Below are 24,387 nucleotides of genomic sequence, written 5' to 3' on the forward strand. Positions count from 1 at the left end.
ATGATTAAGGCAGATTTTTATATAACTCTTTTCATTTTATCAGTATTCGAGGAACACGATTTATGACATGTCTGAAAGGTAACCAATAAATAAACAAACCAACCAAAGTTTGATTTCTTAATTAGTCCATTATGTGTGTTTGTTTTGTAAATGTTTATATTTTAATTTGTCAAAAAATTGAAATTTTTAACTATATACAAAGGAATCTATGTAACAAATCCACGCATATGACAATATTGGTCCATTGTAGAATGTAGTGATTCTGTAAATCCTTCGTGCCGACGCAAAAAAAAATACGACATCCAAAATCTATGGCAGAGCCATTTGTCTTATCGCTATCTAAGCAACTCCTATGACTGCGACTTTGCCAGCCACTCAATTTGCATAATTTTGTGTTAATTGAAAAAGTTTTGTTGGTGGCCCACGAATTTATTGCCCGGCAGCTGGGGCGGCAAACTGCTTAAAATAAGACCTGCGAGTGATGTGATTAATAATGTAATTGAAACGCCCGAGGGGGCATTTTGGACAGGATCGAGACGAGGGGCAACGGGCTATTTAGGCTGAAAACATGGCCAAAATGACAGCCAAAGAGACGTGATAGCATTCGACCGACACGCGCACAGTTATGCTGTTGACTTTGGTTACAAATTGCACAGTGCTGAAAAAAAGTACAAAAATTTTAAGGATAAGAAAAATGCTTAAAATTGATTAATTTATTACAACACATTGCTGTTAACTGAACTCTAACATTTTTCACAAAAGGCTCCAATACACTTATCCTGTTTTCCTAAGTGTAATTGTGTCTTCAGTGGGCGGACACGTGTTGGGCGGAGGAAGGGGCATTAGTGGGGTTTGTCATACTGTGGTTTTATATTTCATGACACAAAAAAGACAGCAGCAGCAACAACAAAGGCGCCGGCAAATTGCTTACACTTACACTTTTTGGGCCGCACATTTTATTTAATTTGATGATTTCATTAAACAAATTGCCCAACGACAAGTTCTATTTTTCTCCTTCTTAGTTTTAACTCGAATGGCTAAGTGTGTATATATGGGCGTGTGTGTGTGCGGGCTATAACCGCCTCAAAAGTGTTGCCTACATTTTGGAGTTAACTAAAAGTTAAGAATAATATTAATAGTGAATTTTCAATTAGCACAAAAAAAGCAATCTACCCCGATTAATAGCTTAGATTTTTAAATTTACAATTTAATTTGTATTAACAATCGTTAATTTATTATTAGATAATTATTTTGACTTATATTTTACTTACTTATATTTTTGCACTTTAATTTTTACTTAAAAACTAATGCGATTTTTTATTTAAAAAAATGGCTAAGTTGGCAACACTGCACTAGTTCCACTTGAATCCTCCGAGAAGAAAGCAAATAATTAAAACTGGCCTAGGCAAATGGCGGACCAACAAAGTGGATAGCATTATCCTGGAATGGCAGTAAAGGAGGCACTGATTGCAGCCATCGCCGAATGACCTTCATCTTCATCAATTCGAAGCCTTTTCGCGCATACAAAAAAGGAGTCGCGTCCTTGAATTTCACTAATTCAGACTGCCGCTGTGTCTCTTGGCATTTTGGCTTCACAAGTAATCTGCTTTAATGGTTTCCATTATCGTTCGCTGTGGTTTTCGTCCTTTTTCGCCCATCTGTGCGTTTGTCTTTGTTGGTCTGTGTTGTGGTACGTTGTCATGGTATGTGTGTGTGTGTGTGTGTGTGTGTGTAGAAAGTTAGCTGTGTGTTTGCTTTGCTGTTCCGTTTCCGTTTTGCCGACACATGAAAATTACAACATGCGACTTGCCATTTTAGACGGTAAATATTTCGGCCACCTGTGTGAGTGTCTCTGTTTCGCGTGTGTGTGGGTGTTAGTATGCGTGTTTGGGATTCGCTGTATCTGTGAGTTCGCCTGAGGGCGGAACATTTTGGGGTATTCTATGTTTGTGTTTGGCTAACACTGTACCAAAATCCGTTTCGAGACACACTTACATTCAATTATAATGAACGTAGTGTAGGAGGATGCATCAACATACTTTTGATATTCAAGATATTGTTTTTATAAGTTATTATTACAGAAAAATGTCGCTCAAATGTGCAAGGAAGATATGTTGTTTTAAAAAACTTGAAATTTCACAAAGTAAAAATAAAATGAAAGTAAAAGTAAACTTATGTTTTGAACTGAAACATAAAACTAAAAAACCATTATATTTTGTACAAAATATAGTCAAGTTTTTTGCAGTGTGCCGGATTTAGCTTTGACTGCCTCTTTATCTTTGCTGTCGACGCCCTTTGTGCAAGTGTACTTTGTTCAAAATTTACTGCAGCGGCAAAGTTTTCAGCGAAATTACGAGCATAAAGTAGCAGTCAGCAGAAGGTGGCCACCACAATAACGTGCCGTAATTAAAGGTATCCAGCTGAACATAATTTCAACAGCACTTCTTCGCCCACCTATTGGTTATCAAAAGCTGAGAGCTCGGCGTTTCATGCTTATTATATAAGTGGCTGTCCTGGACAGGCTTCTACCGCGAACTACTTAAGGATTCCGAGCAGCAAAGGTCAGCAAACACGAGCCTATGATAGGACAGGCATTTGTCAGTCCGACGGAGATCACATCTGAGGACTACGTGACACTGAATCCGGCGTGCTGCTGGAATTTTGGCTTCTCGAAATGTCGTAGGTACCGGCTAATCTAGTTTAAAAGTGTATGCAAATTACAATCAATATTCCCGCTCTTAAGTCTTTGATAACATTCAGCGCTATTGCCCACGTGTTGCTATCATAGATACATAATTGCAAAGGCCAAAAGTGAATTTATATAGGGTTCTGAGTAGTTGTTACATTTTATCCTGTGTTTAACGTGGAAGCAAACAATACCTAGTGAGAATTCATACCGTATGTTTATAATTGCATATCATTCTCTGCCAGTTAATGCTTATCTTAAAATACTATAGCAATGCTAAGTGCGGAATCTGCTCCCTCATTTCAATTGGCAATGACCAACGACCAGTTGATCTCTCGCCCATGGTCATGTCCAATGCCGAAGGGATCTTTATGGCAGCTGGACAAGCCATAAAACGTATTTCTGCAAATAAAGCAAATGGCTAGGGGTTGGGACTTCAATGCAATTTGTTGGTAACGAGCCATCAATGTGGTATCTTTCTATGTTATACTCGGACGCTTATATTGCACGGAAATGTCCTTGTCTGACTGTGCATATCGAAATTGGTAATTGTTTGTCCCGGTTGATTTGCACCCAGTTCGCTTGGAGCTTTCAATTTGTGCCTCAAACTGTTATAGGTGCGTAGGTGCGAGCACTTAACCTGGCTTAAAGTCACGAAAGTAACACGTTTCCACGCAAAACCAGCCAACCGCATAATCATGGCACATCCCACATTAGATGGCGCGGTTCCAAAAACCAGCAGGAAAAGCAAAGGCAAAAAAAGTGTCAAACAACAATATTTGAGTACGAAAAAGCCCGAGTGCCAAATGTTGCGTATACGCAATGTAATCAATTTGAATGTTTTTCGGTTTAGCAGCCACTTCTGCGGCGATGGCGGTGAAATGCGATTACTGCACCTATAAATTTGTGGTCTAATGAAACCGGCCAGGTATTGCGGTAACATTCCGGCTGATAATTTAATCTCAATCCTCTCGAAATCGCAAAATTTTTCCACACCACTGCTTTTGGTGGCAGCGCTTGAATGGAAATTATTAAATTCATTAGCGCTCATTCCGCTTTAAATTTATCTTTAATTGCTTTCCGGAACTGAAATCGTGGCAAAACGACGGAAGCAAAATGGAAACAAAACGAGGAAACCCATGAAAAACTTTCTGCATCGGAAGAAGAACGCTCACAAAGGACACTAAACAGTTGACAATTCCGTTTGAGTGGCACACGACTCAAATGTTCATATTGAATTAGTAAAATTGTGTGCATTTTCTGCTGCGTTCCTTTTGAACAAGATAAAATTAAATCTGAAATGTGGCCAAAAGACTGCGCTCAAATTTAATTCGACAGAATTTTTGGCTCTTTTTATAGCAGACATTTCCAAAATGTCTTATCTTTTTCTTTAAGTTCCTATTAAATTGATTCATAAACTCTTACAAATAACAAAGATTTCAAAAACAAAATATTTGATACAGAGATATTTGATATTTTAGTAACAGAAGTACCGTCTAGCTACAAGCGGCTTTTGGGTTTATTATTTATCGCCTCCAACCCCATTCGTGTTGTCTTTGGCAACTCTTTTAACCAACTTTCTATAATCCTTTTAGAAAACAGAGTTCGCGCTGGAGAGGCAGCTAAAAGCATCTTCAACTTTCGTCGTTTAAAGCAAAAGTATGCGTGTGTGTGGTTGTTAAATAAATATTACACATACGCCCTGTGTGGCATCAGCAAACATAAGATGTTGGCAAAAGCGTGGCTGCCGATAATTCAACGCGCGATACAATGGCGATGAAAATCGGAAGATATGGCATCGTATCCATCCTTAAAAAGTGTACCTCCCTCATTTTCGGCGTTGAGAAGGGTGAATGTTTGCCAGCTTTAATGGAAGTGGAGAGCATGAAACGCTAAGAATGACGTAGGTGTCTGTGTTCTTCTGGTTGGTCATCGTACTCGAATCGCTGGCCCAATTTTTCAGGCCTGGACCGGACAAATGCGACGTTATTATCATTGATGAAAGGACAGACCGGCGAGCCGAATTTATGTTTATGACGATCCTATGTGAATAAATTATAGCTTGTGCACCATTTTCTTTCTTTTTTTTGCGTTTCGGCTGCTGTCATCAATTCGTACATAAATATAACGTATACGTATGTGCAGACTGCTGCATATTTGGGCGAGCACTCATTTCCTGCGTGCCCGAAAGTATGCAACAAAAATCGTATGTGCCACTGTCATTAACAGAGACCGGTTCGTAAAGGGGCGTGTCCTAAGCACTCTCAATGTAACATCCTTTCGTACTTCATGCGAGAATACACTTCCTTTACCCCATCATTATTTTCGGTTCCATTTTGCCCGGCTGTTGCTATTCCTGCTGAGAAGGACAAACCGGCAATTGGATTTTCCCGGTCTCACAACACGCAAAAGGGGCACTCGGAGAAAATATTCGCACATCTGTGCATTTCCCGAATAAATAAATTATTTATACACACATCTAAAATATGTATAAAAATGTAGAATAACTTGTTTTTACTGATACAATGTGTATGAACAAAATTCAGTACAAAACTTTTTAAAATATAGGCATATATATAGCATATAAAATATTATTATAATAATATAATTTATAAATTTATAAAATGAGTAAAATTTGGTAATTGTTTGCATATGTGCCCATTTAAATATTAAAAAAAGCAAATATTTTCTTTCTCTTTTCCATTATAATTTCAGGGGTATTCAAGTAGATATTCGTAAGCTTCCGTTTCGACAGGCGTCGCTTATTCCTTCCTTTTTTTGCATTTGCTGAATTTTAAAGCACGTCCTTCGATTGGCTCCGATATCCTGGCGCTCCGCTCCGCGATAACTTTCAATAAGCGACATTATAGCGCTTGGGTGCACAAAAAGCATTTGCGTAATTAATTAAGTCATCTGCTGGCTTTGTTTAGGGGCCATATCTGGAAGATTGTGCGCCACCGCTATATGCAATTCTCCATTTACGCCTGGCTTGGTCCTTCGACAATTTGCGACGTGAATGCCAAATGAGCGAATACGAATTTGTGGCCTCGCCACAGGCTGTAAACACTTGCCGAAACTGCTTAAAGAAGTACCACAAAAATTACAGGCATTTAAAATAGAATCCCCATTAATCAAGGGCAAGACATTAACTCGTCATCGTGTAAAGCATAAAATATCAAATTTCCTTCTGGACATTTCCATCAAAGTCTGTCATAAAGTGTTTAGGGATAGCAAAATTTCAAGTAATTAACAAACTGGAAAGCCATTATGCTAGTCGGTAAAACCTAATCCAATTCAGGGACAACACAGATATAAATAAATCTTCCTCCGGCTGGACCCCAAAAACTCTTTGCAAAGCGAAGCACATTTCTGGCAGGGACTCCCCAGGCGTAGTTAATCAACTTTTTTTTCTTTGGTTGTATGGTTTGGAAAAATTCAATTGCCCGCTTTTATTGTCGGCAACGTCATTTAGCGTTTATGTGGGCCTACGAGTTTAGGCAAACTTTTCTGACGCTGACTTGGGTTACCGCCGCCTTGATTCGTTTTTACTGGCTCCTTATTGATCGTGACCAGACATAAATTCATCAATACTTCGCCATTTAGGGTGACGTCAACAGATGCTACCAGATAAAGAACGCACAAAGGCCATTTGATTGAACAAGGAGGAGCAATGACCGCCAAAGAAGGATGACTACCTCTATTATTGAGTCCTTTTAACAAATTTAAATTAAATTTAATTTTTTTTAATTTAAATTTAAATTAATTTTAATTCCTACATCTAGCCTAGGAAACAGAATGACATATTTGCAAAAATATAACTAAAATATGGTTCCAATTACAAGTCTAATCGCTTGATTTACCATTTCAAAATTTGAAACAAGCACTGTATATTCCGACGCAATATGAAACCTTTGACTGGCTATGTTTGGAATATACAAAAAATGGCTTTATTAAAATTCATACAATTATTTGAGCTTATGCAGCCTTTAGACTTTGACCCCAATTTCGCCGGGTGCAAAGACCTTGACGTTGCGATCGTTGACCTTGTAGAGCACCTCCTTGCGTGTCTCCTCGCAGGCATAGTTTCCTTCGTCCAGAACGCGTTCGATTAGCAGCTTGCCATCCACCTCACGGAAGACACCGCTCTTTAAACGCAACACCTGGATGCGCACCTGACCGAGCTTGGCGACATTGTTGTCCGTCAGCTGGTAGATGTCGCTGTTGCTGAGCTTGGTGATCACCGTCAGCTTTTCGCGCTCCTTGCCTAGCGCAGCCAGGTCCTGGCAGAACTGCTGAACCTGCAGCTTGCTTGCTCCCAAATTGAACAATATGGACAGATTGTCGATCAGAACCGTATATGAGTTGCGACTGGCATAGTTCCTCTCCACCTGGGCGCGAATATCCTCTACTAGCTGGTCGGTTAATGTCTGACCCTCGGTATTCGTTAGCCATTTGGAAGCCAATCCCTCGCCGGCCATGTCGCTCAGAACATCGATAACACCCAGAGTTTTCCCCTGGAAAATGTTCGTATTATAGCCCAACCTCATGCCAGCATTAAAATAATGCTGGTAGTGATGCTGCAAACAGACGAGCAGAGTTCCAGCATTTGAGATGCGCAATCTCTGACCCAAAACGCAGCTGATCAAAAAGCTGGCATCCACATTGGACTCCTCGCTGATGTGGACAAATCCTGGCAATTTCTGCTCATTGAGTCCACAGGCTAGCAGGACTGAGGTGGCCATTGTTTCGATCTGAAATGGCATAAAAAGAACAGTCATGAGTCAATTTGCAAATGTCATTTGTGGAGTTCAATTAATTACAAGTAAGTGCGCAGTATTTTGTTTGTTTTTTTTTTCATTCGGGTCAGGTCACGTGGCTACCAAGCCAATGAGGTTAAAAACACTTGAGCGGGGCCAACAACTTGAAATTTATTGGCCAAAATCGGGGAGGGAAAATGAATAAGGAGGGAATTTCCATCTTGTCACTTCATCATTGCTGTCAGCGGCACACGTGGCCACCATTCAAGAAAGTGTACTTAATACACAAAGAGAGAGTAAACAAGCCAAGAGTAATAAATTATTGAGCAATTATATAGGGGGAAAGGAGTTTTTGTTCATTATTTATAGTCGAGGTGTCACTGGCTTTCTAGCTTTTAAACTAAACTATATATTGTTAACTAACTGATAATTGACAATATTTAGTTTAGTTTACTTATTTAAAAGTAAAATAATCTTGTATGCACTTTTATGTTGGGTAAGGTGGTCTAAAATGTACTTATAAATTCAAAATGGTAATTTAAAATTGAAAAAAAAAATTTACAAAAAAATAAAATTACATCCCAAATTGAAGATTGAACCCGCGTTTATAGTAACAAAATTGGGATATAAGATGGGGCAATACAACCCCTGAGCCAAAATATCGTTGTTAGAAGCGCTGCCAAATGCTCAGTTAGACTCCAATGCTCCTAAAACTCCCATGAGGGATGAAAAGCTTTGCGACAAAGCTTTATGAGGCTATTTTTATACTATAGCACTTTACTAGAGTTCTTTTTCATTGTATTTAATGAAAATTTAACACTAGGGATAGAGTTGCTAAAATAGCTAGGAGATACAAATTAGTGTTAATGGTGGGACATGCACCGAAAACGTGCGAGAAAATATTTAAATAAGAATTAAGCACTATGGTAATACAAGTTGGAGAAAATATTTGCGCATTCATTCTCGCTATGGACTCTTATCACGGCCAAGATTACCGTCTAGGCAACAGATTTTCCGCTTCGAAGCGTTAACTACTCAAAGTGCAGGCAAACAAAAACATTCTAATTAAACCTTGACTTAAAAGTGCAGTAACACAACGCAATCGATTTAATTAGGCACAAAATAATAATGTTTCGTTAATTAGGGTACAATGATTAATGGGTCTCGGCAGACGCACGCCCGGATTTTCTTGAAATTACATAAATGTTTTCTGAATGGAAAATTTGAGTCATTTGCACATGGCATTTTCATGACTATTACCCCATGACCATATGGGAAATGCGCCATTGAATGGATACCAGATATTAGCAAAGCTCACAATTACACCGTAATTCCCGAGTGTTATGATTTCTTATGCCAAAAGATACCATCATCACCACCATCACCACTCACACACATACAGTCACATACACAAGTTTGGTGTGTGATTGCGTTGTCAATAAAAAGCTCTCACCAGTACCAGTTGTTTAATGTTGACGCTCGACTCAATGGGTGTACCGCTCGCGTACCGCTTTCTCCCGCTCTCGCTCTCTCTCGCAGTGTCGCCCCGCTGACCGCCAACCACTGACTAACCCAGTCGATCCCGCTCCGGCGTCGAGAATCAAGTCCCCGTATCCCGGTGACAGTCCCAGTGCCAAAACACTTCCGAATTGCCCGCCTTGACCGCGCGATAAAGAGCAGACCTCATTCGAGTTCAGAGCGCATGGGGACACTCACAAAAAAAAATGTTTTGAATAAAAAATATTATTTAAAATAACTTTGTATTTCATTGATATTGGTTTATGTTGATTATAGGATTTTTAAAATAAGCAAAACTAAAAATCTTTGAAAAATACTTATGCAGGAACTTAATGGATCAATCAAAGAATGAGTTTTTCAAAGGGATCTTTTAAACTGCAAATCAAATTTGTTTAAAATGGAGTACGATTTTGTTAAACGTTTTAGCACTTCCACAACTTTTCAAAAAGGTCTCAAAAAAATTTTATTGCCTTTATAATATTGCTTTTTTTTTGAGTGTACGGTCGACTTTTGCCGGCAGTTGTGTGGGATCTGGCACGCTGACGCTGCGCGGCGATCAGTCCGCTTTCGGTGCTCAAGCGTTGCGTTTCGTTTGCCTCCAGCAGCAGCAGCAAGGCCCCTGTCCAATCCCATTACCCGAAACCCAGACCAGTTTGTGTGGACAACGATGACGTGCTGAGGTCGCTCGCTCTCTCTCTTTCCCTCACACTCTCTATCTGGCTCTCCCTCTCCAACGCGCTCTCCTGGTGTGCCAAAAAAAATTATAAACCTATTAAATAGTTTTTCTTCGCGGAAAGCAGACAACCAACAACACCCGGAAAACCAGAGGCAGCGTTTTCTTGTTCAAGGTAAATATGCCATCAGCTGTGGCCAGAATTCCTCTCCCATTTTTTTTGCCTAATTAGCAGTTTAGCAATTGCAATTGCAGTGCCAGTTTTATTATTCAATTTGCAAGGCAAACGTGCGGCTTCAAAATGGGCAAACACCCGTAGAGATAGTGTTTCAGACGGATTATGTTAGTGAATTATCACGCGATGTTTCGTGCCACGAAAGGTTATAGAACGATTCCAATAGTCTGTCCCAAATCAGCTGTTCATTTGTAGTAAAATCCATTATCAACTAATCTTTTTTGGGGGCTCGGTTAAGCGCGAAAACAACTTAAAGAATGCCCAGTGATCATGTGATATTCGTTATTAATTCGACTTTGACCACTGCCATTCATTTTTATATTCAGATAAAATTCAGACGAAAAAAAAAAACGAAACAAAAAGTGAAAATAAAATAAAACGAGAAGAGAATAGATTTGTGCTGCATATAATTTATGAAGCAATCGACGCACGTGGATGTTCCCAAACAAAAATAGTAATTGAATAAATAAATAATGGCGGGCTGTTAAAAAAAACACAGAATCTAATACAACACATGCCAGCAATAATGTTGTGCACCGGGATTTCGATCGATAGTAAACATGTTATCTATCTATAAACACGCCCCGGTAACCGGGTTCACTTGATAAGGCAGGCCCAACAAACAGGCCTATAAAGATTGGTACTACTCCCGGGTCTCGGGTGTATAAATGGTTTCAAAACAATCGAGGGAAAGGGCTATTGGCCGATATGGATGGATACCAACTTTAAACACACCTAATTGTAACCGAATACCTTATGCCCTTGACTTTCATTATAAAGCCGTATGGTATAAAGTTGGCACCAGAACAAAATTTTTATATCGACTGATAACTGAAATAGTTATTCGCTTAGCTAAATACATTAAGATTTCAACATACATAGAATAAATGGTTTAGTGTTTAGTGTGAAAAAGTAAGGGCAAAGGCCTTGGACTCATGCGATTATATAAGATCTGAGTTTCATAAGATCGGACGAATTTTTCATATATTTATTCAAAATATTTAATTTATAACAATCATACGAAATGCAAAGATTTTGTAAAATAGTTTCTAATAACTTCAAGGTTATAGGTTCAAGGTTATATCATAGACAATTCATTCCGAAAATGTGTGTTCGTTAAAGGTGATTCATTCACTAAGAATTCAAAACCATTTTTAAAGTTACTGAAGCGCAAGTCACTTAATTCTGTAAATATGCTAATTTTGCAAGTAAGGGTATTGAAAACAGATAGTCGAACTTGCTCCCCAATCGATTCAGTTTTTTGGTCCGAATTCCGCATTACCACGCTTTGAATGTGAGATCATGACCGATATGTTGGCAATAGTTGCCAAAAATTATAAACAAAATGTAAACAAAACTCGAGACGCTTATAAACAAATTTAATTAGAGAAGTTGCAGATTGACGATGCCCGGCAATAGCGACTTGTTGCGCAAGTTAGTGGGGTTCCAAAACTGAGCTCAATTACTCACCCGTTGGTTTGGAGGACTGCCGGGCTTAGATATCAATTCAATGGTGGCAAGGGATTCACTTTCTCGGTTTAGTTTACGAAACAAATATACAATTTTGACATGAAAAACATGTTATAGGTGCTAGTATGACCGTAAATTCGTAATGATCAGCTGTGTGAAAACAGTGTTGTTAAGCGCAGCAAGACCACTGTTGTGGGCTAACAGAATGTTATACGCGTGCCAAGGCAAACAAAAATACATGGTCGTTTTCAAAAAGGGGACAAATATTTATTTTGAAACTATTAACAAATTCATAAAGATGCCCCAAAAGTAGCCAGAAGAACCGAAATATTCTATTCGAATCATTTTGGTTCATATGAATTAACTTAGTTACTCATGCTTCTGCTGCCTAAGTGATGTCTTCACTTCCATCATTGTTTGTGTAGAAATAAAGTTTTTTATTTTTTTAATGAGTTGACTATAAAATGATTTTATTGCGTTTTTGGTTAATTCCTTACAAATTTAAAGCTTATGTCAGGTGAGTTATACACTAACATCATTAAGTATAAACAAACAATTTTTTAGAAAAGAGTTAAAATTGAAAGGTGGAGTTACTTACATTTTTCAAGTAGTTATTCAACCTTAAAATGATTAGAATCAAAACATGATTTTGAACTAGAATTATTTCCTAACCAATTACCCCACTGTAAGCATTTTCGGCTACGCCCCAGACAACAGTTATTAATATTTCCGACGAAAGCTTTCAAGCTAAGCTTTCGCGCAACCGCCCAGATGTTTTAACTGTGGGTCCTTCAATTCCGTCAGTTCCTTATAGACCCACCGGCATGACATAACACAGCCGACCCACTGAAAATGCCGCCCATCGCAAAAGAAACGACTTAGCCGCCCTATCTATCACATTTGCAATAGGTATAGGAAATCATATCAATTGGCATCCAAATAATATACATATGTATTTGTATCTTTTACCACCTTCTAGCTAAAGATAACTAACACGCAAAATGCCCCACCAAGAGAGAAAATCGATGTGGTTCTTTGGCGGATTGGCGAGCGTAGGTGCGGCCATGGTGACCCATCCGCTCGACCTCATCAAGGTCACGCTGCAGACGCAACAGGGTCACCTGTCGGTGGCCCAGTTGATCCCTAAACTCGCCCGCGAACAGGGAGTACTCGTCTTCTACAACGGCCTCTCCGCCTCAGTGTTGCGCCAATTGACATACTCCACTGCGAGATTCGGGGTGTATGAGGCCGGAAAGAAGTACGTCAATACGGACAGCTTTGGCGGCAAGGTGGCCCTGGCAGGTGCATCCGGTCTCGTCGGAGGAATCGTTGGAACTCCGGCTGACATGGTCAATGTGCGCATGCAGAACGACGTAAAACTACCGCCGCAACAACGACGCAAGTATGTGAAAATTATTTTAATCCTTTAAATAGTAGTTTGCAGGGTAAATCATTTTTGAGGCTTTAAACTTACTGATTTTTTGTATTTCAGCTACAATAATGCCTTCGATGGACTGGTTAGGGTCTACCGCCAGGAGGGATTCAAGCGACTCTTTTCTGGAGCCACCGCAGCGACTGCCCGTGGAATCCTGATGACGATTGGCCAAATTGCATTTTACGACCAGACGAAGATCTACCTGCTGGCCACGCCTTATTTCCAAGACAACCTGGTTACGCACTTCACCGCCTCCCTGGTGGCCGGAACGATAGCCACCACTCTCACCCAACCGTTGGATGTGCTGAAGACGCGGTCCATGAACGCGAAACCCGGCGAGTTCAATGGCCTGTGGGACATCGTGAAGCACACGGCGAAACTGGGTCCCCTCGGCTTCTTTAAGGGCTATGTGCCGGCATTTGTGCGTCTGGGTCCACACACGATCATCACCTTTGTGTTCCTGGAGCAATTGCGTCTCAAGTTTGGCACCTTGAATTAGCCGCGATGCCAATCGATACCTTAACTAGGCAATAATTCTCCTTGGCTGGCTGGCAGATTCCCTTGAGCAATGCAACATTCCAGCAGCAATTCGTTCACCGTGTAGAACATAACTTAGCTTTAGCCCGTTCCAGTTGTTAACCAAGATGCTTTTATGCTAGCAAAATATTTGTTGTTAAGCGTTCAATGCCCGCTATCCCGAAATATATACTTTTTAATAAAATACAGAAATGTATTCATTTACCGTGAATATTAATGCTTAAATAGTGTCGATTTTTTCGCAATTTGCTTGTTTAAAGTAAACATAATATCTTTCCACTGCGTATAACAATATGTATATTTGTACTGGATTTTGAACAAACTTTAAGCTAAGAGCAATTAAACAGAAGGTAGACCATTAAATATATTCTGTGCTAATTGGTGTGGGCATAGAAGGTAAAGGTTGACTCTATCGTACTCCATCGTCATTGTCGTGCTGTTACTAATTATAAATATTTTGTTAACAATGGCTAAGCATTTGTTTGTTGTTGCTTTATGTGTAAAATCGGCCATTCAATAAATAAATAAAAAAAAGGACAAACGGTTTCTACGAAATGTAAATAGTCTTTGTTTTTCTATAAACAAATAAATTAAAATTAATAATGTTATCCCAAGACGTAAGAAGGATTAAAATAAGGTGCTCAGAATTTAAAACAGCTCGATTTTTTTTTTAAATCAGTTAAAAGAAAATGAAGGGTAATAATTATTTCATAGGTGTACCGTCCTTAAAGTGAATTCAATCGTATATTTCGTGATGTTGGCAATTAAATATAACTGTGCAATAGCTTAATAAAACAAAGGGATCGCGTTTTGATATCAATGAACCATTTCTGGGAATAACCGAAACAAGTTCGTTTCCGGTACAAGCGATCATCTATCTAAATCCTTATATACCAATGACAACGAATGATCAGCCATCAGTCGTCAAAGTATCGTAATGGGCTCCTCTTTATGTCCCGTCTCTTATCTGGCGGTCTTGGCAATTATCGTCCTAACCAGTAATATTACAGTCCAGGCTAAAAGGACATTCAGGATCCAGAAATTAGAAAAGGTGACTGAGGATACCTCATATCTGCGCAGTCGTCTGCGTATCGCTGAGTCCGAGGAAAATGAGTTGAAAGTCAGCGGATATCTCGATCTGAATCAACGACTCGACAATGATTGGACGGTACGTAGTTTATAATATATAGTGGAGGAATTAATTATTTATTATTCCTTCAACAGGTTGTGCTTAAGGTTTCAAGATCCCCGGATAGCGATGGAGACTACGAGAAGGTTTTGACATTCGAAATGCAGCTTTGCGACTTTATGAAGAGCTACTACAAGGATATCTTTTACGAACGGATCAAGGAATACTCGAATGCCCCGCATCCCAGCAGCTGTCCTCTGCCCAAGGAACGCTATGTACTAGAGGACTATCCCTTCAATGTCAAGTTGCTCAAAAAGCTGATGAGTCCGGGCTTCTATCGCATAAAGTATACCCTCAAGAATGAAGAGACTAAAATATTATCGTACGTTCTGGATTTGGAGTTGGAGGAGAACTAATCAATCTCGAAATTTGCTAGCTCAAATGCTCCGTTTATTGCCTGAAAAATAAATCTATTCGTAGGATTGCATCTGCTTCAAGACCTCGTCGTAGACGTATTTTCTGGCCTCAGTGCCCCAAATGAAATCCAGATGGGCCCACTTCTCGAACGGCACCAGGTAGTCCAGCGCCATGTTGGGCAGTTCGTCTCTCAACTTGCGGACATCGCTCACATCGCACATCCAGTCATTGGCTCCGTAGTACAATAGAACCGGGGCCTTGGCATTCTTTAGCTTGTAATCCGGAGGGAAGTAGCTGCCGTACTCATAGGGATTACGGAGAGCGGTGTAGTCGAATTTACGGAACTTTCCAGAGTTATATTCCTGACAAAAGTGCAAGTTCTGGTTCACCGATGCGCCAGCCGGAGACGTGGCCTTGATGTGCTCAAGGAGTTCCTGACCAAATGGAGAGCAGCATTATAAGTTACATGGAAATATAATTTATAGGACCAAGTTCATTTCCAGATACTTACGTAGTCCAGCTGTTCGGTATCATAGCCTCCAATCAGGAAGATCTCGTTGGCGCACATGTCGGCATAAGGAGAAGTGGCCTGGCACATCTCTATGCCCAAATCCTGCTTGAACTTATTGCTGGGCATGAACTCCATGGATCCGCAGACCTCCACGATGGCATTGGGCTGGCCCAAAATGGGTGCAAAGGCGCGGGTCAAGGGGCTCTTCATGTTGCCCATATAGGCGGCTGGTCCCAGAAGATGGGCGGACTTGATCTTGTCATTGTACTCGGGTCTCTCCGACACCATCACCAGATAGACAGTGGTACCCTGGGAGTGGCCCACATATTGCACCTGCTGCTGTCCAGTCTTTGCCAAGACATAATCAATCATCGCCGGAACGTCGTACATGCCGATCTCGTTCCAGCTGAAGTTCCAGAAGATCTGCCAGTAAGTGGGCCAGTACTTGTGCGCCTTGGAGTAGGTGTTGCCTCGGGCATTGCCCATCCACACATCGTAGCCGGCATCGGCCAGCATATAGGCCAGGGATCGCTCTGGACCCATGAGCACCCAATCGGAGGAAGAACTCAGCATGCCGTGCATGAGGAAGGCCACCGGTCGGTTGGAAGATTCACCCGTTTTGGGGGAATACGGGATGCGGTGCATAGTCAGGATGTAGTTGTCACTGGTGACCACCTCGTGGCGCTCCATCGGGTAGCCATCGTCTTCAATGCGCTCACCCTACAAAACAATTAAATGTATGCTTATTTTTAATTAATTTTAATTTGTAAATAAAAAGCAATTAAATGGTTTCACTCTGTCAAAAGAAAAACCAAATAATAAATAACAAATATGTAATATTAAATTGTTTTCAAACTCTTAAATTTTTACTTACGCAATCAGAAATAGGCCGAGATCCGGCCAAAACCAGGCCCAATCCGACCAGTAAAATGGTCACTTTTAACGCTCCTCTTGTCATCGCAGTACTATGATCCGTGTGGTTCGGGATCACAGCTTTTATAGCCCCTTGACCACTATCTATCCATTGATAGTCACAAACAATCAGATTTATTGGCAAACGCGTACGAAGACCCCCAAGAAATCAGTTAAATATATATGAGAGTTAGATACACCTGGCCTAATCAGCTTCTTGTTTAGATTGAAATCGCGGGTCTCAAATTTACAATCTAAAGAAACCCAAACACCCCGCCAAAACGACGGATTTTCTTATCGATTTTCAATTATTTTGGTACCCCTTACTTTAAAAAGTCAAGCATATAAAATTTCCATTTATTTCAAGACATTTGCCTTTTAAGAGACCTTTTATTATATCACCAATGGAAATTTATAAAAAAAAAAAATTATACTAAAACATTAATAACAATAGGCTACCCTTAAATTCGGGCACATTAAAAATTGAGAAGAGGGTATTCTGCAGCTCGATCTTTTTAATAAGGCATATAATTTTTATTATTATTTGCAAATACGTAATTCGTTGAAGATAATTGTTAAATATAGAAAATCCGATTGCAAATGAAAACAATAAAATGCCTGAATCACGCCAGCAACATGTTGCTAGTGTCGTCGGCAACATGCAGCACTTATGCAGCAGCAACATGTGCGCACATTAATCCTTATGCGGCCCAGTTAGCACTTTAGCCCGACTTTGTAGCCTGGTCATCAAAATCAGGGCTTGTGTGATATCGATTTATAGAGGCCACACATGATTGGTCTGCCGATGGTGTATAATACACGTATCTCCCGAGCCGGCTGCCCCTGACGACGTGACCATAACATTGGCATTCTTGGCCCGAAGGCATATTACCATATCGCACTTATGACAGTTCAAGCCATAATTCAGTCTAGAGTGGAGCTCATTTTCAAAGGATTTCCAAAATGAAACACCAACAAGTTACGGTGGACTATTGGACCATGTTTAAGACATCGGGATTGTGTCTTTTACTGGCCATTTGCGGATTTGTACTTCTTAAGTAAGGACATTTACTAAACTATTCAATACTCAATACTTAATGCGCAATGTACAAATTTGTAATGTGATCATAATACCTGGCACCTTATAGTACCAATTATTTCTTATAGAATGGTGCAGACCATTTTCTGGCTACCTGGACATCTGAAGAAGAACCAGCAGCGCCTGGAGGATCTGGCCAAAATCTATGCCAAGGATATTAGCGAGGAAGAGAGGGACGAGATCGAGAAACTGTTCAACAGTAAGGAGCCGCTGACTGAAGAACGAATCAACCAGTTGCTCGACAAGCCAGAGACTTCAGAGCCAAAAAAGGAGCAATAGTTAAATAAATTGATTCGCATGTTTTATATATATATATATATATTTATGTATATTGAGTGTATAATCGATAATTTGTTGATACAGGTTCTAGTTCTTACTTGCATATCGTATATGTAACTCGCAACACAATCAATCGTTTAACCAATCCATCAATAATGCCTGTAACGCTCAATTATTCAGGGAGGGGGACAACAAATAGAATAATAACTATTCACGAAAGTCGCTCGTCTGTGGAGCGGTTACAAGTTATATCCATATTAGCTACTGATATAGGCGGACTCAGAGCCCTTTCCTGCTTCAAATCGGTCGTTTCTGGTGGCCCATCGATTTTGCCAGCGACCTCGACATCTCAACCTCGGAATGTATCTAACTAACAAACTCATATCAAATATAAGCAAGTGCGCCAATTCGTATGCATATCGACATATGGACATATGGACATATACATATAGATAGTCTATATTAATTTTAAAAGCTCAAAGGGGCGCAAGTCTCTCTCATCAGTTGTGTCTTTAGTTTTTTTGATTTGGTTTGGTGATACCTGCATCTGCCGCCGACTCCACCTGACCACAAAATATCACTTGAGTATCTTTTGCTATATTACACGTAGGCTAATCCGTAAACGAAGGTGAAAGGTGCCAATCGATCGGATGAACTTAATTAGGTCGAGTTGGATCGAAGATCCGAGAGAGCGCCTCCCCAGAGTAGCGCCGATCAGTGGGTATATGCTTGCCATTTAGCTGATGCGAATTATGCGGGTTAACATATATATATTTATAGGGGTTTCTATTAATCTGAGATGGCCGCCCAATGTGTCTTTATTGGCTAGGGGCGTGTATTGGAAGCCTGTAAAATGGGTTGGCCAGATTAACCCGCGCCGCCGGCAGAAACTCCGGATGTTCGGTCAGGGTGTCCGACAATGCGCTCAGCAAAACTCCTGGAAAAATTAAAAAATACAAATGAATTTTACGCCTTTTCATAGGTAATACTGGTTACTTACTTAAAACCTTCTTTTGCAAGTCGATGGGTATGACACCCATGTTACCCTCGCGCTCTAGAAATTCCGTAAGCTTCTGCAGCTCCATTTGGGCCTCATCGGAGCCATGCGAAAGCGATTGAGCAAACATTACCTGGGCACAACAAAAAAAAAACAGCAATTATTTAATATTTAAGTTTGTGTGTTATTAATCACTGTTATACCTTTGCCAGTTTGTAAAGGATCTCCTCCAGGGAGTATTCATTGTACAAGTACTCGACAATCTTGGCCCGACCCTCATCATAGTCATTCAAATCTGTTAGTGGAACAACATGTTGGTTAAGATATGTTTCTATCTCTATATAAGATTTGGTATATGATCCTAATCCCACCTTGCTGTGCCTCGCTGTCCAAAACTTTGAGTTTGTTCCAGAAGGTGAAGCTATCGAAGCTCTTCGCGGGCAGGACTCCTGCGGCGCCTCGCTCGATTCCTGATTCCGAACCGGATTCGTGCACTGCTGGGAATGGCTTTTCTGTGGTTGTGGTGGTGCTTGTTGTCGTCGTGGTCGTAGTGGATGCTGGGGGCGTGGTAATGGCGGGACTGTGGCGCTTTAACTGATTCTGGCGAACCTCTTCGGGGAAAATTCGATTGGCATAGGACCGCTGCAAGAACTCTATTCCCAGCCGAATGTCCTGCAGGAACTTCAGGGCGCTCTCCCGAGTGATCTACAAAAAAGTATTGATGTGAGTGCATTTCTTTGTCTTATTAAGTTGAATCTTTAGAGCTATAAAATATTGTTTAAATAGTTTGATAAGCGCCAAAGATTTTATAGCTGTGCAGTTATTTTTAAAATAATATATTTTTTACTGGTCGCTATTGGTTTTTTCGTTGATTTCGAACCGCCAGTCTCCAGTCTACCGCAAATTTTTGCTCGATGCAACATGTTGCATACACTTAAGGGAATTTACGAGTTTGAGAGAAATTTCCCGCTCGCGCTCTAAGTTTCCAAACAGTTTAGTTCAGCTATCGATCTGATAAGTTCCCGGAGTCTGCCCCAAAGCGATATACGCGGCTTTTAAGGCATTATTTTCTCTTTGAGAAGCCCGTGAACGCGTCGACGTTAATCTTAGGGCCAAGTTGGCGACCGCGAAGGGATTCCGTAAGAAGGCAGCGAGCTCGGTCCGGAATAATAGATTAATATAAGTTCGTGATAATTTTTTTTCTTAGTGTTGTTTTGGAGTTATATGTGTAAGTGTGAATGAAATCGAGACGACGCATTCAGGAGACGGACAAGAAAGAAAATGTAGAGCAGCCCAAGATTGATTGGGTATTTAAGAATAAATGGAATAAGCGAGAAGAGTAAAAAAGATCGGAAGTGGCGAAATAAAAGAAACACACAAACGACGGAGAAAAATACAGAGGTGGTCAAAAGTATATACACAACGAGCTTTTTTTTCCAATTGTCAACTAATTGTAAACAAACGAAAAAAAAAATGCTTAAATGGCCGAAACAACCCAGAACTTAACCAACAACACAGCCCAATTGACTGGAAGTGCCCTACGTTCATAAAAAACCAGGAATTAACAGCCGTTAAAACTACACAAAAAGTTGACCAAAAAACTGCCTACATATAACTTGCCTACATAAAAACGCATATATTTCGAACGACACGGTTTAGAAACGAGAAACACCTATGCCAAAACACAAATGGCACAACCCAGATGACAACAAATAGTCAGTCACCGAATATTCACACAAATGCAACCCAATCGCAAAATCCAAATCCGGAGACTACACACCACCATAGGTTTGTTATTGTGTTGTTTGTGAACAATCGATTGTGCGCACGGCAATCCGAACATCTGTTTCAAACAGTTAATATCTTGTTAGCTATAATCTTTTACTAACATAATGGCGTAATCAAAACTTACTACTATCACTTGAATATTACGGTATTACGGTCTTTTGCAAAATGGCTTCTTAGCCACAAAAGGTACTATAGTGCCAATGTATGTTTATTTTTAATTAATTCTTGGTGTGCCATGATTGTCTCTCAACTCTAAAATTATTTCATCTAAGTTAATTAGTGTTTTAAAGGGGATCAACTTACCGCATGCATTAAGCGCGGGTAGCTACCCGCAATAAATTAGTCATAGATTATTCGAGTGGGAATCGAAAACTGCAAATTGCACGATTATAGGCGGTCCGAATTTTTTTAAGTTTCGATCAGCATGTATGATAGCCGTAAGAAATTTTAATTGCGTCAATCTATATTTTTATAATGTTTTGTAAGCCTAACTCGTTTGCCTCTGACTAGGATGTATGCCCTGTGAGCCGCTGTTAGCGACCAAAAGGGGCCATTCAGAATGGAATATCTCATAACGCCACCCTAGCCTTATGAATCGTTACTGTATCATCAAAGTAACATTTTTCTGACACCGTAAAATTCATTGAAATACATAAAAAAAAGAGTAAATCTAACAATCGAACCGGTTGACTAAATATAACTCAGACTTAACGACGCTGTTCATTTACGCCACAGCGGTGTAGTATTTCAAATACTATTCCGGCTAATCTTTAACGTAAACAAACAAATGTTACACAAAAATAATTTAGTATTACTAACCCGTTTGATATCTAAAAATAGGCACAAGCTCAATGAGGCATATCTTATATTATGAAAGCTATTAAAGTTGCATCAATGAATTTTCACAAAAATATTGGCATATTACTAATTAAATAAAAGCTCCCACTCGATAAGATAAAAGAATACAAAAAAAAAAAACATATCGCTGATTGTGTGGCCCAGAGGAAATTAGCAAACTGAATATAAAAGCTCTTGCTTTAGCGATGGGAAATCAGTTCACCGCCAACAATTAAACAGAAAAGTTCCACAAAGCCAAGCTATAAAAATAATAAACGAAATTATGCAGCCAGATATGGAAGCTCCTAAACAAGAAAATCGTAAATTTGTCTTCTGTGGCCTGCGTAAGGATCCCCAGGAAAACCATGAACATTGTGGACACCACGGCCATCATTGGCATCATGGGCATCATGGATTTCATGGACACCATGGTCACCATGGACATCATGAACATCATGGTCATCATGGACACTATTGGCACCATTTCGGACATCGCTGGAATCACCCAGCATACCAACACCATCATGGTGCCCCTCCATTTTGCTCCCATCATCACCGCAACCGCGAGCCGCCAAAATATTTTGGACCCACCCTCATAAAGAGCAATGGATTCAGTCTTTACTATTATGATACAATGAAATCCTAAATGAATGAAATTGCACCCAGATAAAGAGATGCCACAAAACTTAATGATGAAATCAAACCACAATATTGCTAAGTACCGGACCAAAAAACGACAAAGTTATTTGACATGATCTCATTTTGAGAAGTCATTTATATATAATTTGAAAATAAATTTTAAAGACAAATTATAATTATTACTTATACTTACCACTTTCCCCTCAACCAGTTCTTCCACGGCTTTTACCACAGCTGTTTCATCTCCAGTCCAAAAAATATACTGGGCCATGTCGAACGAAGAGTACTGACCATTCGGACTACGCAAGAAGCTTTTGGCGTTCTGAAAAACAAAAAAACAATAGGAGAGACGAGATCTTAAAAACAATGCACGGTCATAAAGGAAATTCTAAATTTTATGTGAAATATCGGAATTTTGCAAGTGCCTGCCAATCATTTCAATTTTGTAGCTGTCTGCTCGTCTAATAGTAATAATTTGTATTTGAGTTGCCAATTACTTGTAAGGAAATCAGTCCAAATGTGTAATGAAACTGATTCAAGTTATAAGAACCTTGGCCGTTATCTTTGGCGTGATGGATCTTCGCTCCGTGGTTCGGGCCACAACATCGAAGACAATGTCTCCGATGGTCTCCTTGTTGGACTCATGGTGATTCTGTTTGGATTTGGGCGTATTCAGGGCGGTCAGTTCGGTTTCGGCAACGTCGCCGACGGGATCTACCGCTTCCACTGGTTCTCCGGCCACATCTTGAGCGGTTTCCGTTTCCGGTTCCGTTTGTTTAGCTTCCGGTTCCTGTTCGGCTGGTGATTGGGAATCCCCTTCTGGCTCGGTTTCAGTTGGAGGAGCTGCCGTCGTAGTCGTGGTAGTGGTTGTGGTGCTTGTTGTGGTGGTCGTTGGTAGCACCTCTGGATTTTGGCCAAAAGCTAGACGAGCCGCCCCGTAAAATGCCTGTTGATTTTTGGGTGGTTTCGTAGATATACACTTGGATTTTGCAAAAGAGGAGTTTGGAGTTTACCAAGCGCTCTAGACTGGGATTCTCGCAGGGATTGGGGCTGGCCACTTACCTTCGCATGGGCCGTCGGCTCCACTACGGTTTTGATCTGCGTCTTCGGCTCCTCCAGCTGGGACCTTTCGCCCTCCTCCTTGGACGTCGCCGTAGTGGTGGTGGCCGACGTGCTAGTGGTTGTAGTGGTGGAAATCAGAGGCGTCGCCACCTCCAACTGCCTCTCCAAGTCGGGCATAATATTCGCATTTGGTTGTGCACCTGGCTCGGGAACAGCGGCGACCTCCTCGACACTCTCCTTGGTGGTAGTGGTGGTGCGGGCTGTACTTCCATCGTGCTGACGCTTGGCCATCACCGCTCCCGGTTCATTCCGCAGCTGGTCCAGTTCACTTACATCGTCCTCGATTTGGGGGAAAGCCGTATCACCGCTGCGCTTGGAAGGATCTAATTTGGGAGATGATTATTAATCCAAACGAGCGAGTTAAGTGAACCTATACTATCACATTATTTAAGATTAATTACTATATAAATAAATAAAAGTCCGCAAGGGTATAGAATTTTCGGCATTCTGCTTCTAAATCTTAGTTGCTTCAAATGCAAATTAGCTTTGGAGAGCGGAATAAATAAGGGTCAAGAGATGTGGGGGAGTTTTGGCTACTCACTGTAGATGTAGGGCAACAAAGCCGGATATGCCTGGGTCATGCAGATGCTGGCCAAAAGAAGGATGGCCAACAGATTCCTCGTCGCCATGATGTTCTAGCTGTAAAAGACTGAAAGTGACACAAGACGTAATTCATTTGATTAGAGCCTAAGATTCGATTGCACCACATTCAAAGCACAAAAATATAAAGGAAGAGCAAAAAGGAAGCACAAAAACAAGCACACACACCCACGCAACTAGAGAGCGTGACAGGGGGGAGAAAGCAGGCACACATACATACATATGCAAATCACGCTAAAAATAACACACGAAATCGATAAGACAACAACAAAAGCAGGCACAGTAAGGCAGTGGAGAATAATAAGAACGCCAAGAAGCAGGCAACACAAAATAACACGCCAACATTGATGCGAATGCAAAGCAAACACACACACAAGTGTAAATTGAGTAAATTGGCCGCATGAGCGAATTATCGATGCATTCGGGGAACACTTAAGCACGTTTGGGAATCCATTGAATTAAAAGGCCACCGGAGAATAGCTCAAGTATCTGCACTTGCTACTTTCACACACCTACACACACACAAGCAATGTCAATAAATTCCTATATAAAATTTACTTTATAGAAAGCACACAAAAAGTATTCTGTTTCTTTTATTATAAATCACTTCTTTAAAAATCGACCTGACTTGTAACTTGTTTTATCTCTCAGATTTCTAGTTTACGTGAAAAGGTAGGCAGGTCTGCTGCGTTCGAGGAAAGAAAGTATTCTGAGCCGTATACCGTGGAACACTGCGGCCACAAAAG

The 24,387-nt window shown here is 40.5% G+C and overlaps 6 protein-coding genes and 1 long non-coding RNA gene across 16 annotated transcripts, besides 1 other annotated feature; 4 read left to right on the forward strand and 3 right to left on the reverse strand.

The window, feature by feature from the left end:
- Positions 1-6,395: 6,395 nt before the first annotated feature.
- Positions 6,396-11,490, reverse strand: Elp6 (Elongator complex protein 6). Of its 2 annotated transcripts, none has more exons than NM_001202286.1 (2): positions 8,897-9,168; positions 6,396-7,437 (listed from the first exon to the last, which is right to left on the reverse strand). In NM_001202286.1, exon 2 carries the CDS (start codon positions 7,426-7,428, stop codon positions 6,673-6,675), a length of 756 nt encoding a protein of 251 aa, NP_001189215.1. In that variant the 5' UTR covers positions 7,429-7,437; positions 8,897-9,168; the 3' UTR covers positions 6,396-6,672. The 2 variants fall into 2 exon arrangements, with proteins under 2 accessions (NP_001189215.1, NP_524343.2); NM_079619.4 differs by lacking the exon at positions 8,897-9,168 and adding an exon at positions 11,340-11,490 and having other exon boundaries at positions 6,432-7,437.
- Positions 9,518-13,858, forward strand: Dic1 (Dicarboxylate carrier 1). Of its 3 annotated transcripts, none has more exons than NM_169510.3 (3): positions 9,518-9,809; positions 12,319-12,741; positions 12,832-13,671. In NM_169510.3, exons 2-3 carry the CDS (start codon positions 12,341-12,343, stop codon positions 13,271-13,273), a joined length of 843 nt encoding a protein of 280 aa, NP_731793.1. In that variant the 5' UTR covers positions 9,518-9,809; positions 12,319-12,340; the 3' UTR covers positions 13,274-13,671. The 3 variants fall into 3 exon arrangements, with proteins under 3 accessions (NP_731793.1, NP_001287313.1, NP_650279.1); NM_001300384.1 differs by lacking the exon at positions 9,518-9,809 and adding an exon at positions 12,112-12,248 and having other exon boundaries at positions 12,832-13,858; NM_142022.4 differs by lacking the exon at positions 9,518-9,809 and adding an exon at positions 12,112-12,248.
- Positions 13,859-14,227: 369 nt separating this feature from the next.
- CheA87a (Chemosensory protein A 87a) lies at positions 14,228-14,926 on the forward strand. Its single transcript, NM_142023.4, has 2 exons — positions 14,228-14,479; positions 14,536-14,926. The coding sequence occupies exons 1-2, from the start codon at positions 14,249-14,251 to the stop codon at positions 14,854-14,856; spliced, it is 552 nt and encodes a 183-aa protein (NP_650280.1). The 5' UTR covers positions 14,228-14,248; the 3' UTR covers positions 14,857-14,926.
- On the reverse strand, positions 14,820-16,484 carry Lip3 (Lipase 3). Its single transcript, NM_057983.4, has 3 exons — positions 16,243-16,484; positions 15,369-16,088; positions 14,820-15,291 (listed from the first exon to the last, which is right to left on the reverse strand). The coding sequence occupies exons 1-3, from the start codon at positions 16,324-16,326 to the stop codon at positions 14,911-14,913; spliced, it is 1,185 nt and encodes a 394-aa protein (NP_477331.1). The 5' UTR covers positions 16,327-16,484; the 3' UTR covers positions 14,820-14,910.
- A 725-nt stretch (positions 16,485-17,209) lies between these two features.
- CG34309 (uncharacterized protein) lies at positions 17,210-17,906 on the forward strand. Its single transcript, NM_001104301.2, has 2 exons — positions 17,210-17,338; positions 17,448-17,906. The coding sequence occupies exons 1-2, from the start codon at positions 17,244-17,246 to the stop codon at positions 17,656-17,658; spliced, it is 306 nt and encodes a 101-aa protein (NP_001097771.1). The 5' UTR covers positions 17,210-17,243; the 3' UTR covers positions 17,659-17,906.
- On the reverse strand, positions 17,684-24,355 carry CG9813 (uncharacterized protein). Of its 7 annotated transcripts, none has more exons than NM_169515.2 (9): positions 24,270-24,355; positions 23,583-23,690; positions 22,982-23,364; positions 22,470-22,865; positions 22,113-22,241; positions 19,027-19,360; positions 18,859-18,950; positions 18,659-18,788; positions 17,684-18,595 (listed from the first exon to the last, which is right to left on the reverse strand). In NM_169515.2, exons 2-9 carry the CDS (start codon positions 23,668-23,670, stop codon positions 18,477-18,479), a joined length of 1,671 nt encoding a protein of 556 aa, NP_731800.1. In that variant the 5' UTR covers positions 23,671-23,690; positions 24,270-24,355; the 3' UTR covers positions 17,684-18,476. The 7 variants fall into 7 exon arrangements, with proteins under 7 accessions (NP_731800.1, NP_001262533.1, NP_731801.1 ...); NM_001275604.1 differs by having other exon boundaries at positions 22,470-22,898; NM_169516.2 differs by having other exon boundaries at positions 24,265-24,355.
- Positions 20,113-20,436: a mobile genetic element.
- lncRNA:CR44138 (long non-coding RNA:CR44138) lies at positions 21,483-21,975 on the forward strand. The gene has a single exon (NR_074008.1). It is a non-coding gene; the product is annotated as a long non-coding RNA:CR44138 (long non-coding RNA).
- Positions 24,356-24,387: the final 32 nt, after the last annotated feature.

Source organism: Drosophila melanogaster, chromosome 3R (genome assembly GCF_000001215.4).
Source record: "Drosophila melanogaster chromosome 3R".
NCBI lineage: Eukaryota > Metazoa > Arthropoda > Insecta > Diptera > Drosophilidae > Drosophila > Drosophila melanogaster.